Raw genomic sequence first — 14,490 nt, forward strand, 5'->3', positions numbered from 1 at the left:
CACCAAATCAATTGTTGAAGGGTTTCTTACAGAAGAAAAGCATGTAGGACTATTCGGAGACAAAATAGAATAGTATCCTGAAGAACAATCATTGAATAAAATTTTGCCATTGGAATTACTTTGAGAATTATTCCATGAACGATGTTTAGCGTTAAAATCGCCGATTATGAAAAATTTCGAACGATTTCTGGTGAGTTTTTGTAAATCACCTTTAAAATAATTTTTGAGCTCGCGTGTGCATTGAAATGGTAAATATGCTGCGGCAATAAATAAAATCCCAAGTTCAGTTTGAACTTCAATTCCCAAAGTTTCAATAACTTTCGTCTCAAGATGGGGAAGAGCACGATGTTTGATTCGGCGATGAATAACAATTGCAACTCCACCGCCGGAACCCTGAATCCTATCATATCTATGAACCACGTAATTGGGATCATATTTTAATTTTATGTTAGGTTTCAAAAATGTTTCAGTAATAATTGCAATATGCACATTATTTACTGTTAAAAAATTAAAAAGCTCATTCTCATTGGCCTTCAATGAGCGAGCATTCCAATTTAATATTTTAATTGTTTTATTTAAAATCATTGCTAAATTTTAAATTAGAAACAATTTTAATAGTAAAATTTGTGCCTATTTGAATGGCTTCAAACGTTGATTTTGCCTGCAACATGGCGTTCATAAGATCGAACATTGCCTGTTGCAAAAAAGAAAGTTTACCTGCCGTAATAGGCCCCAGGCAGTTGACATTAGAAAAAATATTTTCGGCAGCAATATAAGCTGGAGTAACAGGTGTACAATTATTTTCTAGCGTGTTTTGCTTACCCATATTAACGGTCATTTTCGAACTACCAACACTAGGCGGTATAATGTTCGAACTACCTGTAACCTGTGCATAAGTTAAACGGGTATGCAAAGGAGTAGGTAAACTATGCGTCATTGGTACGCTTGGAGAATTTTGTTTTGAAGTTGGTTTTAATTGAGAAATTGAATTTTGTTTACCTTGCCTTGCCTTAACAATTGCTAAACGGACTGGGCATTGATAAAAATACTCTCAGTGTTCCTTCGCGAATAGAATATCTCAGTAACGTCGATTTCGAATGAGGCGACCCTCGAAAATGCATTTGTTGCTTCAGATTAGAACTTTAAAAAACTTTCTTCTTTTCTTAGTTTTTCGATCGTTATGTGAATGGCTCTAATAAGCGTCATAGAATCGTTGTATTCCATCACTCGAGCTTGCATTGCTTCTCTTACTGGTTTGATAATTTGTTTAATGAATATTGAATCGGTCGAGTCGCGGGTTCATAACTGTATGGCAGAAATTATAAAGTTTGAATCCCTGCTTCCTTCCAACGATACGCACATTCGCAGTTTTGTTTTTCTTTCGGCATATATACCCGGAAAACCAGATTATCGGGAATAAGAAAATTGTTACGGGACACCACCAACGCTTATGCGAAAACAAATGAGTTTCTGAATCTTTTAGTGCTAAAACTATCGAAATAGGAGGAAAACTGTAAAACTTATGAGAATTTTAATTTGTGAGTACCCGGGTACGCCGTTGGATGCGTAATGCTACTTTTTGCTCGATAGTTTTCGATTTGCCGGTAATTTTTGCAGCCTTTGGGCAGTTTTCACATGGCGCCTCAGGCGGGAAGACAAGTAAAGACATTTTTTCGCGGAGCGTGAAGACTTTTGAAAAAATTACCTAGCATCCCTTGTTTGATTAAATGTTTGATTAAAAAAAATTTCTCTGCCCCCCCACGCGAAACGGAGTAGCTACGGCTCTGGATGGAAGAGTTGTACCAAGCTAATGACACTCGGAAGTTCTACAAGAAGCTGAACAGCTCCAGCAAAGCCTATGTGCAGCATGCCGATATGTACAAAAGCTTGGACGGCAACCTTCTTACAGACAAGTGTGAGGTGATCGAAAAGTGTAAACAGCACTTCGATGAGCATCTGAATAGCGATGCTGTAGAACGCAAGGACGGCAATTGATGCACGAGCAGAAAACAGCAGGATTACAACCTCTGATATGCTGAAAGTGGAGCAGGAGATTGATCGGTCGAAAAACAACAAAATTGCTAAATTGGACCAACATTCGACGAGCTCGTGTACTGGTAACCCCCCACAACGATCCCATCAGGAAAATTCATTGGTGCATCATGAAGGGAAATAGAATTTGCCTCCGTACTAAGTTGACCATCTACAAGACACTAATGCTTGGAAGCTCGGAAAATGGAACTGTAGAACGCTAAACATCCCGGGTGGCGACAGGATCCTACTGGATCAGCTGGAACCCCATAACTTCGGCATCGTAGCGCTGTAGGAACTTTGCAGGAAAGGAGAAAAGGATGTGTTGCCACAGGGACCAGAGCAACGACACAACAAATGGGCGGGGTACCGGCTTTATTGTGTTGGGCAGGATGCAAAGTGGCAGGCGATCAGCGACAGTATTTAGAATTCAAGGCCGGTTCTACAATTACTCCATCATCGTTGTGCACTGCTCGCATGAAGGAAGAGCCGATGTTGAAAAGGAAGCCTTTCTACGCACAGCTGAAGGACGTCTACGACAGCTACTCGCAGCGAGACATCAAGGTCGTCATCGGGGATATAACAACAATGGCCAAAGATGCGTAAACTTTGCAGCTTCCCGATTGGTAGTCCGCAGTACATTTTTCCTCCGCAAGGACATCTACAAAGCCACTTGGAAATCACCTAACCAACGAAAAATAAACCAAATTCACCATGTGCTCATCGGAAGACGGTTCTTCCCTGACATCATAAACATACTAGCCTACCGAGGTGCGGACATTGACTCGGACCAGTACTTAGTGGTGGTTTGTATGCATTCAAAACTGTCGACTATCAGTCACGACAAAGCCGATCCCCTCGGCTCAACATCAAGAGGCTGCGGAACTCGCAAGCTGCCGAAGTCTACGCGTAACAGCTTGAAGCGACACTACCTCCGGTAGAGGAGTTCGCCGCAGCTTCTCTCGAAGATGGCCGGATCATGATCCGCACGGCCATCGGGGAATCCGCGACGACAACACTAGTAACAGAGGCGCCGAGTAGCAAAAACGACTAATATGATGGGGATTGCGAGGCAGCGGTGACGGAGAAAAGCCGAACCTGGGTAAATAACCTGCGGATAAGGACGGTAGAGAACTTGGTCAAGTACAGACGGACAATGAACGATATGTCCACAATCTTGAGACATGAAGACCATGAAAAGACTAACCGACCACGTAAGGGCTATGTGCTGCGAGCCGACCCAAGGATGTGTCACGAACGATAGTGAGGTTGGCAACAGGTGGAAGTAGCACTTCGATGAACATCTGAATGGCGATGCAACAAACAGAAGCGGAACTAGAATGGACCTGCAAATGCCAGTAGTAGATGATCAGGTATCAGCCCCCGACCTCCATGAAATTAAGCGGGAGATTGGGAGGATGATGAACAACAAAACCACCGGTAAAGACGGCCTGCAGGGTGAGCTCTACAAACATGGTAAAGAAACATAATTTTCAAGATCTGGAAAGTGTAAAACTGCCGGAAGAGTGGATGGAGGGAGTCGTCGGCCCCATCTTTCATGGGAGCCCGCGCAACCACGGACCAGATATTTTCAATCAGACAGATTTTGCAAAAATGTTGTGAGTACAACGTGTCCACACATCACATTTTTATCGACTACAAGGCAGCCTATGATACAGTTGCTGGAGAACAGCTTTGGCAGATCATGCAAGAGAACGAAGTTGATTTTCCGCATTAACTGACGCGGCTGATCAAGGCTTCCATGAATCGTGTGATATGTTAAGTGCCTGTTTCGGGAATACTCTTGTTTGCTTTTTAACATCTATACAAGTGGTACAGTTTTTACGAAGCGAGTTAAACTTAAAGGCTTCGCTGATGACTTCGACATCATAGCACGAAACTTTGCGACGACGAAGGAAAGCTACACCAGACTAAAAAGTGTAGAAAAGCTAAGCGTATTGGTCTGCATGCTTGTCTTTTCTCCTCAGAAAACCTCTAGAGAGCAGGAGAACATCTTGCACTGCTGAAACAACTGCCGTCAAACTAAAGAGCAAATCATCGCTCATGCTAGAAGAGAGCGACAAACGATTTTTATCTGATGAGCTACCTGAACGCACTGCGGTGAAATCTGAAATCTCTCTCTTGCGAGACAATGAACTATGGTGTATTTTCTCACACGTGTGGACATCACGCACAATAATTACACTGCAGAGCTATCTGCGGTGCGTTTCACAGTTGGTTTCTTGAGCATGGCAGAAGAGGAAAAGAGGTTGGGAGAAAAAAAATAGACTGCGCTGCTCGTGCCACTCGTGTCGGTCGAATTTACTCTGGTGGAATTCAATTTCGCAGTGTAGCTACACGAGGACTACATTTTTGCCCGGTAGGTTTTTTTTCACCTTCCGGACTACTCGCCAGTGGACACTGTTGTATCTGCGTCTTCTGCGTTTTCTCTGTAGAGTGATTCACCCCTCTTGTTTCTATCAGATGTGGGGTGAGCTGGAAGTGTGTTTGTCTCTCTGTAAGCTGGTTGAGACACTTTGGAGTGAAGAAAGAAGCAGTGTGATGAAAGCATTTGCTACACGCAGGCACGTACTGGAAGGGGAGTGCGCGGTGATTTTTTTCTCCTCTCCTTTCACATACTGAGCAGAATGACAAGCATGGTGGTCTGCTGATCAATGCGTCAAAAACAAACTATCGCGAATAATGTTAGCCTCCCACTCCGAATCATCGTAGACGGCGATGAGCTGGAAGTAGTAGACGAGTTCTTGTACTTAGGGTCGCTGGTGACCGCTGACAACTACAACAGCGCTACGAAGCTTAAGCTGTAGAAAACACTAGTTAGACCGGTGGTCCTCTATGGGCTAGAGACGACAACACTGCTCTCAGAGGACCTCAACGTCCTTGAAGTTTTCGAACGGAAGGTGCTGCGAACCATCTACGGTTGAGTACAGACTGAAGACGAAGAATGGCGTAGGCGCATGAACTATGAGCTGCACGCGCTGCTAGGAGAGACTCCCATTGCACATCTGGTGAGGATGCCGGAAGACAACTCGGCTAAAACGATTTTTTTTCAGTAACTAGAAACAGAAGAACAAAGCGTGCACGATGGCTTGATCAGATTGAAATTGACCTACGAGAGATAAGACACCTGGGAGCATGGTGCCATACAGCCCAGAACCGAGTGGAATAGAGACGACTTTTGGATACAGCACTGTAGGGTAAGTAAGATAAGAGGTGAAACATTAAATTTTAAAACTCAATAGTATGTGGAGAACAAACAGAATCTTACAAATACTGGAAACTGGTACTGTCAAGAAACTTCTTTAATGAGGTAATATATAGTCGCATAATATAACATTGTGATTTTTTCATATATAAGCAAGTTTCAAAGCATCTCATTATAACTAGATTTCTGGTCTGTTTAATCGCCTTTGCATTCGGTTTCGTTCATATTGCTCCCGTTGGCGCATAATTTCCTCCTCCTCAGCTCGAATTCGTTCGGTTTCCTCTTTTTGCTGTTCGGCTTCAACTATAATACTGCGCAGTGCATCCAAGTGATCACTAATATTATATTCCAGAAAAAAAATTAAGTTCGTGGCCAGTGACACTTTTACTTTGATCCCTGCGACTTTTGCAAACTGAGCCCAATGAATTGGTTCTAGTAGAGGATGCTGCAGAAGATCAATTATCGTTAAGTTAGGTATGAACGATTCCACTCTAGTAAGAAACATTTGAACAACGTCCTGAATTTGCGGTTGATCTTCAAAACAGTCGAACAATCCCTCGAAAGAATGTTGGTACTGCTGTAGGGTTCTGTTGACTGTTTCGCCTTCCACGCTTGAGAGAGGGTTTTCTCGCCAACTTTCCTCGGCGTTAATGTATTCCGCTGCATAGGACCAAAGGTTTTTGTATGCCACAAAATTTTCTTTCAACTCCAAAAGACTCGATAAATCGATCGAGGGCATCTCAAAAAGTTCCTGTCGTTTATTAAGTGTCTCGCCGTACTGAAGTAACTCTTTTATATTTTTCCACAGTTTCTTTACTTCAACCGACACCTCCGCAACTTTACTTACATCATACACAGTTGTGAACTTCGATACATACACGTTAATCTCTTCAACTTGACTCCCGAAACCGGCTTCATCACTGACCTGCTGCTTTCGATATTTATCCACTTCACTGTCCTGAACCTCGTACACTGAATCCATTTGCTTTAAAATACTTTGCGGAAAAGCTAACGCATGCCACTTTTGATAAAAATCTGCATCAGGCAGAGCGCAACGAAAATAATCTAAAATCTCATACTCAAACACCACGGTTTTCATGCGTTCTTCAAGCGCTTGTAGCAAATCTGGAATGCTTTCCATGAATTCACGGATCTCACAAATGTGCTCAATTGATACCGGTTTGTCACACATTCTGTCAATGATTTCCGTGTAGTCAGCAACAATATCCGAGGTTTTATCTCTTAACCGCTTGGTTAACATTTGCAAAATAGCGGCAGTTAGATCTTTCCGCATCTGAATTAATGCTTCTCGAAGAGGCCTAACATTTACCCAAAATGGACCAATGACAATGCTGAGTGGGAGAGTTTTTTCCAAACTCTCCCGCATTCGTATCTGAAAGGAGATTTCCTCTTTCACTTGCAGCGATGTTTTAGTCAACTTAATATTTTCCACGTACTCCGTGATATTCGTGAAAAACAGTTCCTTGAACTCGATATAACGATGTGCGTAAGCTTTCAAAGGGATAATAGTTTTTTGACAACACAGAATAATATGGTTTCTTCTCTTTTCTATCACGGGATCCTGTAGCCCCACGGAGGATAAATACAAGTCGGTTGCAAAGATCAAAGAACCAAACAAAGTCGGATCAATGAGATGAACATCATGTGAACGAATTATCGCTTCGTTGAACAATGATTTCATGGTAGCTTCAAACTCATCCGGTTCAGTAGAATAAAATGGCGCTTCATCACCCATTTGCAACAGTAAGTAAAATACCGGTTGTTCTCCAGATTCAAAAGGAGACTCGATGAGGTTTTCCGTCCATCGAAAATTTTCTTCTACTAACAAACACAACCGGCTAGAATCACATATACAGTGGTAGAATCTATCAGTTGAGGTAAGAACCAAATCACGCAACGCGGTCTGCATTCGTTGCTTGATCTGCTCAACGAGACGAAACAGCTTCATGAACTGATAAATGGTCCAGTCGTCTACGGATACATCAAACCAACCTCTGCCAGCTAGCAGTAAGTTTGTATGTGCCTGTACGAAGTTATATTATATATTATATTTTTTAATTGTTTTGAATTAGTTTGTTTACCTGCATAGTTGTTTGCTCAATCCAATTATTTTGAAGATATCGCAAAGTTATTTTTAATTGGGCTTTATTCTCTGTTTCAAAATCAGTTAATGTAATAGGTTCCTTCATATTAAGCGAATACAGTGACTTCTGCTGCAGAACTTCACACTCTTCATTAACCATTTTTAAGGCATCGTATACAGCCGGATGCGATAGCAAACATATACGTTTATTCAGAGCGAACACATCCCGATAAGAGTACAATTTTCTACAATCATCAATAGAACTGGAAGTAATTTTGTCAACAGTCATTATGTGAACTGGATTGATGTTTAGTTTTGGATACTCCATCAAACATTTGTTTAGCGACAAGCCGGTATGAAATTTACAATACAAAGCCTGGAATGTTTCAATCACTTCGGCATTCGTTCGTTTTGCTAAACGACTTTTAACGGAATCTGATAAGTCAAAATAGTCTCCTACGTTCATCGATTGCAGAAGATACGAATACTTCAGGTGATTTTCTCTTAAACTCCTTTGCTGTAGAGCCGTGTTTAGTCGCTCACAAAAATTGAATGGATTTTCGTACACGAAATACAGTCTCCAACGAGGAACATTCCACGAATCACCATTGTTCATTACCGTCCACAAGAAATGCTCGCTAATATAATCAACAACTACTACACTTATCCAGCCCCAACCTGAATCGGATCCATTGTCTTTTCGAACCAGTGCGAATGCTTGCAGGTTATCAATGGACAACCACCGTTCGGTTGACATAGGTTCGTACTCAAAATCATCGAACCATTCAAGAGGAAGAAATGGTCTAGTCGACGATAATTCGGGTTGTTCATCTAGCAAAGTCAGCTGTTCTGTGGTAATCCCGTTCTGAAGCAGTATCATCTCTAGCTTTTCTGGACAAGAAAGATAAACGTTTAACCTGCCTATGTATTGAAATTTGCATACTTCACGAACCTGCAATTGGAAACATTAGGTGACATAGGATGAAAAATTATACACTCTTACCCGGGGAACACTTTGAATAGATATAGATAATCTAGTTGATAAGTTGGCTGTTGTTGTCGATAAACTGTAGCGCGAGTTCGAATTCGGCCGTAAGAACACCCGCCAATCTAATTCCGGGTAGGCCATCGTATTATTTGTTTAGTAATAATTTCAACAACTTGTCATGACTAAGTATTGCAGCTTACTTAGTTTTCAATTTACGGAAACCAAAGTCTATATATTCCGTCCGACCTTGTGACCGTCCTTTTGAAGTAGAATACTTCTCTCAGGAAGTTCGGCTACATAGGGATGTGAAATGAAAATCTAAAACCGAAAAAGTGAAAAATATGTCCAATTTCAAATGCTAATAAATCGGTTAGTATTCGATGGATTTCCTTCGTTCTTGCAGCAATAGATTGGAAAATCTTCTAAGATTCTTCCCAAAATAAGATAATTGTAATTTTATTATTCACACTATTGTACTATTGAAAATAGTCAAGCCTTGTCAAAACGAAAAATTCGACCTCTGATTGGTCGTTATATGCTTGCTTCCCAAGCACGGTCGACAGGATTATATACCTTGCAATTGAAAACATGCTATTTGGCCTATATAAGAGCCTGTTTTAGCCGGAGCCGCTCATGATAGTTCTAGACAGCGACAACAGTAGTCGTCCTTCCTTAGCAGCAGTACTAGCCCTGTGGTTGGTCACCACGTCTCAGGGAGCAGCGCGGTTTTTCTCAGCGTGTGTCGCCAGACAGCCATTATTCCCCCCGTGTTGGGGCAGCATGAAGATTGCCATCAGGAAATCCAATTTTGGAAATCAAAATGCCTTTTTGAAGGCAAATAAACAAGTCATTGAAAGTTAATAATTTTTGTCAACGCAAGCAAGCATTCTGTGTTGCATCCTAGCAATTTAAATTTGTCGCACCCGTCTAATTTACTGAATGTGAAAAAATAGCTTCCACAGTGCATGTTGTCCTTGTATCTTAATTCCCCCAATGTTAGGGCAGCTCAAAGGTTGTAATTAGCAACCGATTTTGAACCGCAAAATGCTTTTTTCAAGGCAAATAAAGAAATAATTGAAGGTTAATAATTTTCTGGCATCAACACAAGCAGACATTCTGTGCGGGATGCAATCAAATTCTGTTGTAGTTGTCCAATTTTTACTTTATTTAGCAATCCCCCCACTGTAGGGGCAGCGCAAAGGCTGCGATCAGCATGACCAACTTTGAATAACAAACGGTTAACGTTTATTCACTAAAAATTCATCCAATTCAAAACAGGTTTTTGTCTGAGTACAATAATTTGCACAAAAAGACATTACAAATTTTACCGCATTATTAGACGCGTTTCTCCAGTCATGCCTCGTGAACGTGAAGGTTCCCTATCACAGACATAGATTTCGTGCTCCAGAACGTTAAAACACGTGGAAATTGTCTTTTTACTAGTGAGTGCAACATTTCTTGGAAGTGTTTTATTATTCTCGGGAAAGAGACTACGAGTGCATTTATTGAGAAATCCATCGGAAGTGTATTCAGTGCTATGTCTAAATATATGAACGCCAAATACAAGCGTGATGCTCGGAAACGCGCGAAGGACCAGCATGGGGGAGGTGCATCGAAGAAACCAAGTACCAGTACGGAGGTCAATTTAAAAGCAGCCAGAGGTAACACGTGTTCAACCTCTGGTTGGGGCGCTGGAGAAGGGCCTTCTACTAGAGGTAGGAGAAATCGAACCATTTTTAGGACAACCAAACAAATGAATTGAAGATTTAATATTTTCTTGTTCTGAGCTTTAACCAAAAGTTAATTATCTTAATTTGGATTCACATGTACATATACTCTGACTGTTGAAACTTGTTTGCGCCGCAAAGAGTTTGTACTTTTACTGTTCAGTGAGGTCGTATTTATATGTGCAAACTGAAATTGAGTAGTACTTCAACTTTGTTTGCACAGAATTTTCAATACTGCCAATGAGCGGTCAACATTTATTTACTAGGAAAAATGACTGACACACAAGCAGCCGGATTATCTTTATTGTAAAAGTATTCTACTTCAACCTTGCGGTCGTGGCTTTGCACACAACCTTCCTGTGATTTTTTGATATGGAATTTGTCAACATTTGTAATTGTGTTTGTGTTTTCTAATAACACTTTATTTTTTGATACGATGCTGAAAAATTGCATTCGTTATTTGAAAATTCTGAGCGCCCACAGACCGAGCAAATTTTTCTGAATGTAACCAAGAACACGCAGTACGTTATGATGTTATGTCTTTTTTGATTCATCATTATCCGCATCTACCGATTCACTGGTCATTGTATGAAGTATTACGGGACAGGAATAATAGATAAAATCACGGAAACAGGCACATTAGGTTAAATATGATTTTCTTTGTTGGTAACGTCCCAACAAACAATTGGGTCCTAAAGTCTTACACGGTTTTCTGATTTTTATATATCAGCTGAAAGAGTGCAATTTTCTGAGCAAAACGTGATTTTTAAAAAATGTTTATCGTTTTCCTTCGATTTTTAAATAAAGAATAAAAAAACTGCTCGAAATGCCTTAAACGACAGTTCTCGCATATACCGTACATGGGCGAAATGTCATTTAAGACCTTTCGAACAGTTTTTTTTAATCTTCATTTAAAAATCGAAGAAAAACGATGAACATTTTTTAAAAACCACGTTTTGCTCAGAATACGTGGCTTTTTCAAATGATATATAAAAACTGGCATAGCTTCAGGACCCAATTTTGTTAATTTACAGTTTATTAGGCGTATTGCGGCTGAACTAAAGCTTTATGATTTGATTTTTAAGGGTGTTACTGTCAAAAATTGGTCGAACAAATATGTGTGTAAATCGGTAATTTTTTTAATTAAACTATCCAATCATGTTTCTTTGGTGGCTGCGAATTGCCGGATCTTTCTGTTTCCTTTCCAAGTTTTGTACAGCCCTTTTAATCACTTTGTTCGCCGTAGAACGCCAATAAGCCTTGAACTGCATTTCGTTAACAACTGTCTGTCGTGTCTTCTTGAGATTCTGCTTGACGATAGCCCAGTATTTTTCTATGGGGCAGAGCCCTATACCCTATACCACCTTACATCGTACCATTACGGAAAAGGTTGTATCCCTTTTCCGTGATGGCCGGATGCCAAATCCAGCCAAAACAAAACGGAACAACTGTGTTGCTTGAGGAGAGGCAACAACCGTTTTATCAGGCACTCCTGCACATAAATTTCCTGGTTGACTGAACCTTTCGCGATGAAAATCATGCTCTTAAAACCACAGGAACAGATGGCCTGCCACACGAGATATTTCTATGCAAATTTCGACAGCTTAATGTGTTTGAGAATCTCTGCCACCTTTTCTCTTTCAGTAGCCGTATAATACACTCCCCCGTACGACACTCCCAGCTTGCTTGCGACATCTCGGACTTGTTTCTTTCCGTCGTTTTTGCGGTCTTCGGATTTCGATTTCTTTCGTTCCTGTCTTCCTGGCTGTCGACAAACGTAAACACAAGGCGGCATGTGACGGGTAGGTCCAATACTCTAACCATTTGTGGATAGAAGATATCCCACTTTGATGCCGATGTATTTGCGGAGCTAATTAGAAGAGAACAGAGAGGGCAGGCGTGTGACACCACTATTTCTGGAGTTTGTCACTCTAGGACGGTGTCCCAAGTAACACGGTTAGTCTTTAATAAGTTTAGGTGATTGATATATGAGCCGTTGAGAGCAAAAGTGGTTCATGTGCCATTGAGTAAATTTTTCAGGAGACGCGACAAACGAAAACACTCAAATAGTAAATTAATTTCAACAATTTTTTCCAACATCACTCCACTAAATCATTGCTGGAAAGGTTTTAAGGGACGGTACATGAAAGCATAACGAGTTCCAGTTGAGAAACTTACACAAACTTTAATGGAAAAACATGTACCACTTTTGTTCTATGGGAAAAATAATGACAACCAGAAAACGTTGAGAGCAAAAGTGGTACATGTCCAGTGTGAGCATGAAGGATGCATTATAGCTCTCTAATTTTAGGACATAGAACATTCATGTCTTCAGCAGATGTGATTGAGTACTATAGAATGATGACCAGTTTATTAAGGAATTCTGTCTCTTCGTGGCGCTAATGTATACGTATTTGGAAATAGGTAAAATGCTTTCTGTTACAAAATAGTCATGAGTACACTAGCGCCACGTAGTGAGAAAATTCCAAAGCAGACAGATCTTCATCTGAAAGAATTCAATCACTTGACCAACTTTACTGAAGACATGTGTGTTTTATGTCCTAAGATTCTCGACTTAATATTCATCTAACATGCACAGACTGGACATGTACCACTTTTGCTCTCAACGAAATAGTGATTATGTTAATTACCAAAAATTGTGTTGGCTATAACTTTGGTTTAGGTTATCAAATCTCGATTTTTCTTGGATATTCTAAAATATTTTTTCAATGATAACTATTTAAAACAATATGTTGAAAATCTATGTTCTGGGGCACTGAAAAATCTGAAAAAAATCACAAGTATTTTTGACAAAATTTCGAAACTGCGCTGAAAATTTCGTGGCGGTGTTATTTTTTCATCAAAAGATATGGAGCAAGATCGCGCCAAATCACCGATGGTCGAATATCGACCATTTTTGATTTGAATGAAACTTTGCGCACGTATTTGGCTCACCAACTGAGCATTTTCCACAGATGGAGCGATTTTTTACACCCATGAGTTACATTCTAGAAGGGCGTATGCCTTTTGGCATAGGTTTTATTCGAAGCATTGTAGCCCAGAAACCGTTGGTTGTATAGAAAAACTGTCTGAGAATGAGTTGTAGGGAATTAAAAATGCACCATAAAAAAATATACACTGTACAAAAAAAATTTTTTTGACCAAAAAAAATTAAAAATAAACATTAAATTTCAATTTAAAAAAAAAAGAGTTGAATTTTTTCTTCTTTTTTTTTAAAGAAACTTGACGTTAATACGCAACTTTTAAAAAAAAGTCCTGGATGGAGAAATGAAAAATAATTTTTTATGGTAGATTGATTTTTTTATAAAAATCCTAATTCAAACATTTTTCAAAATATTTGTATTCTGATGATTTTAAAAGATGCAGAGAGTCATTTTGAATCAAAAAGCTCACGCATTGGTTTTCGAGTTATTTTAAATTTAAGCTTGATAAATTAATTATATTTCGGAAAACACACGTTTTTCTTAATTTGTCCATGGTTCCCCATCAAAAACCTTACGTTCATTGGAATGCTTGATCAAAAACATACAATTCATTCTTTGACAACAAAACGATTGGATAAATAACTCAAGCGCTAAAACTTAGCCTACCTTTACGTTCCCCCTTGCCGAATGTTTTATAAAAAAATATGTTTGTTGTGCAACACTACCTACTTGTTTACTAATACTAACTGTTTTTAAAGTACGCAACCAATAACTACTGGGTTACTTATAATATCTGTTTTCGTATATAAATACGATTGCACTACTCCAGATGTGTTAGTAACAGTTTGCATTTTGTGAAGATGAATAAAGTGAAAATGGAATACACCAAGCCCAAATGCTGTAAACCCTTTCCTGGTCATCGGTGCTCATCAAGCTTACGCAAATTGAACGAAAACGTTATTGCAAAATTAAAAACATTGAACAGTCAAGCTCATTTTAATACGTCCTTATCAATTTGTGATTCGTTGTTTACTATTCAGAATCTGGAACACTCAAGAATACCAGCTTCATCATAATATCGGAAGTACTCCATCATGATACTGTTGCGGTTCAGGTGTTCATTGCCAAATTAATGAGTTTTTTGAAAACAACAATAGAGTTGAAAAAAGCGATATTAATGTCTGATGGAGCTGCCTCACAATATAAAAATAGAAAAAACTTTGCAAGTTCAAAACAAAATATAACGTCGATGCAGAGTGGCATTTTTTTGCGACTTCTCATGTTGAAGGCCCATGCGATGCAATTGGTGGCATATTAAAACGAATGGCAGGAAATGCAAGTTTAGCTAAAGAACATGAACATCCCATTACAAGCGCAAAAGAATTGTATGATTGGTCTAATCAGAAAAGTAATGAAAAGTCATCAAAAATGTCATTTAGATGGGTATAATATGAAGAATATGAACAAGG

General features: G+C 39.7%; 1 protein-coding gene across 1 annotated transcript; it reads right to left on the minus strand.

Annotated features, from left to right (window-relative positions):
• Window positions 1–5,415: 5,415 nt before the first annotated feature.
• On the minus strand, window positions 5,416–8,491 carry LOC129731595 (dynein axonemal heavy chain 1). The gene is made up of 3 exons (XM_055691705.1): window positions 8,365–8,491; window positions 7,360–8,313; window positions 5,416–7,301 (listed from the first exon to the last, which is right to left on the minus strand). Exons 1-3 carry the CDS (start codon window positions 8,488–8,490, stop codon window positions 5,436–5,438), a joined length of 2,946 nt encoding a protein of 981 aa, XP_055547680.1. The 5' UTR covers window position 8,491; the 3' UTR covers window positions 5,416–5,435.
• Window positions 8,492–14,490: the final 5,999 nt, after the last annotated feature.

Source organism: Wyeomyia smithii, chromosome 3 (assembly GCF_029784165.1).
Source record: "Wyeomyia smithii strain HCP4-BCI-WySm-NY-G18 chromosome 3, ASM2978416v1, whole genome shotgun sequence".
Classification (NCBI taxonomy): Eukaryota; Metazoa; Arthropoda; class Insecta; order Diptera; family Culicidae; genus Wyeomyia; species Wyeomyia smithii.

Coding starts and splice junctions, on each gene's coding strand:
- LOC129731595 (XM_055691705.1), bottom strand. CDS start 8,490: ATGGCCTACCCGGAATTAGATTGGCGGGTGTTCTTACGGCCGAATTCG. Junction 8,314..8,364: donor CTATTCAAAGTGTTCCCCGG/GTAAGAGTGTAT, acceptor TTCCAATTGCAG/GTTCGTGAAGTATGCAAATT. Junction 7,302..7,359: donor TTGAGCAAACAACTATGCAG/GTAAACAAACTA, acceptor AACTTCGTACAG/GCACATACAAACTTACTGCT.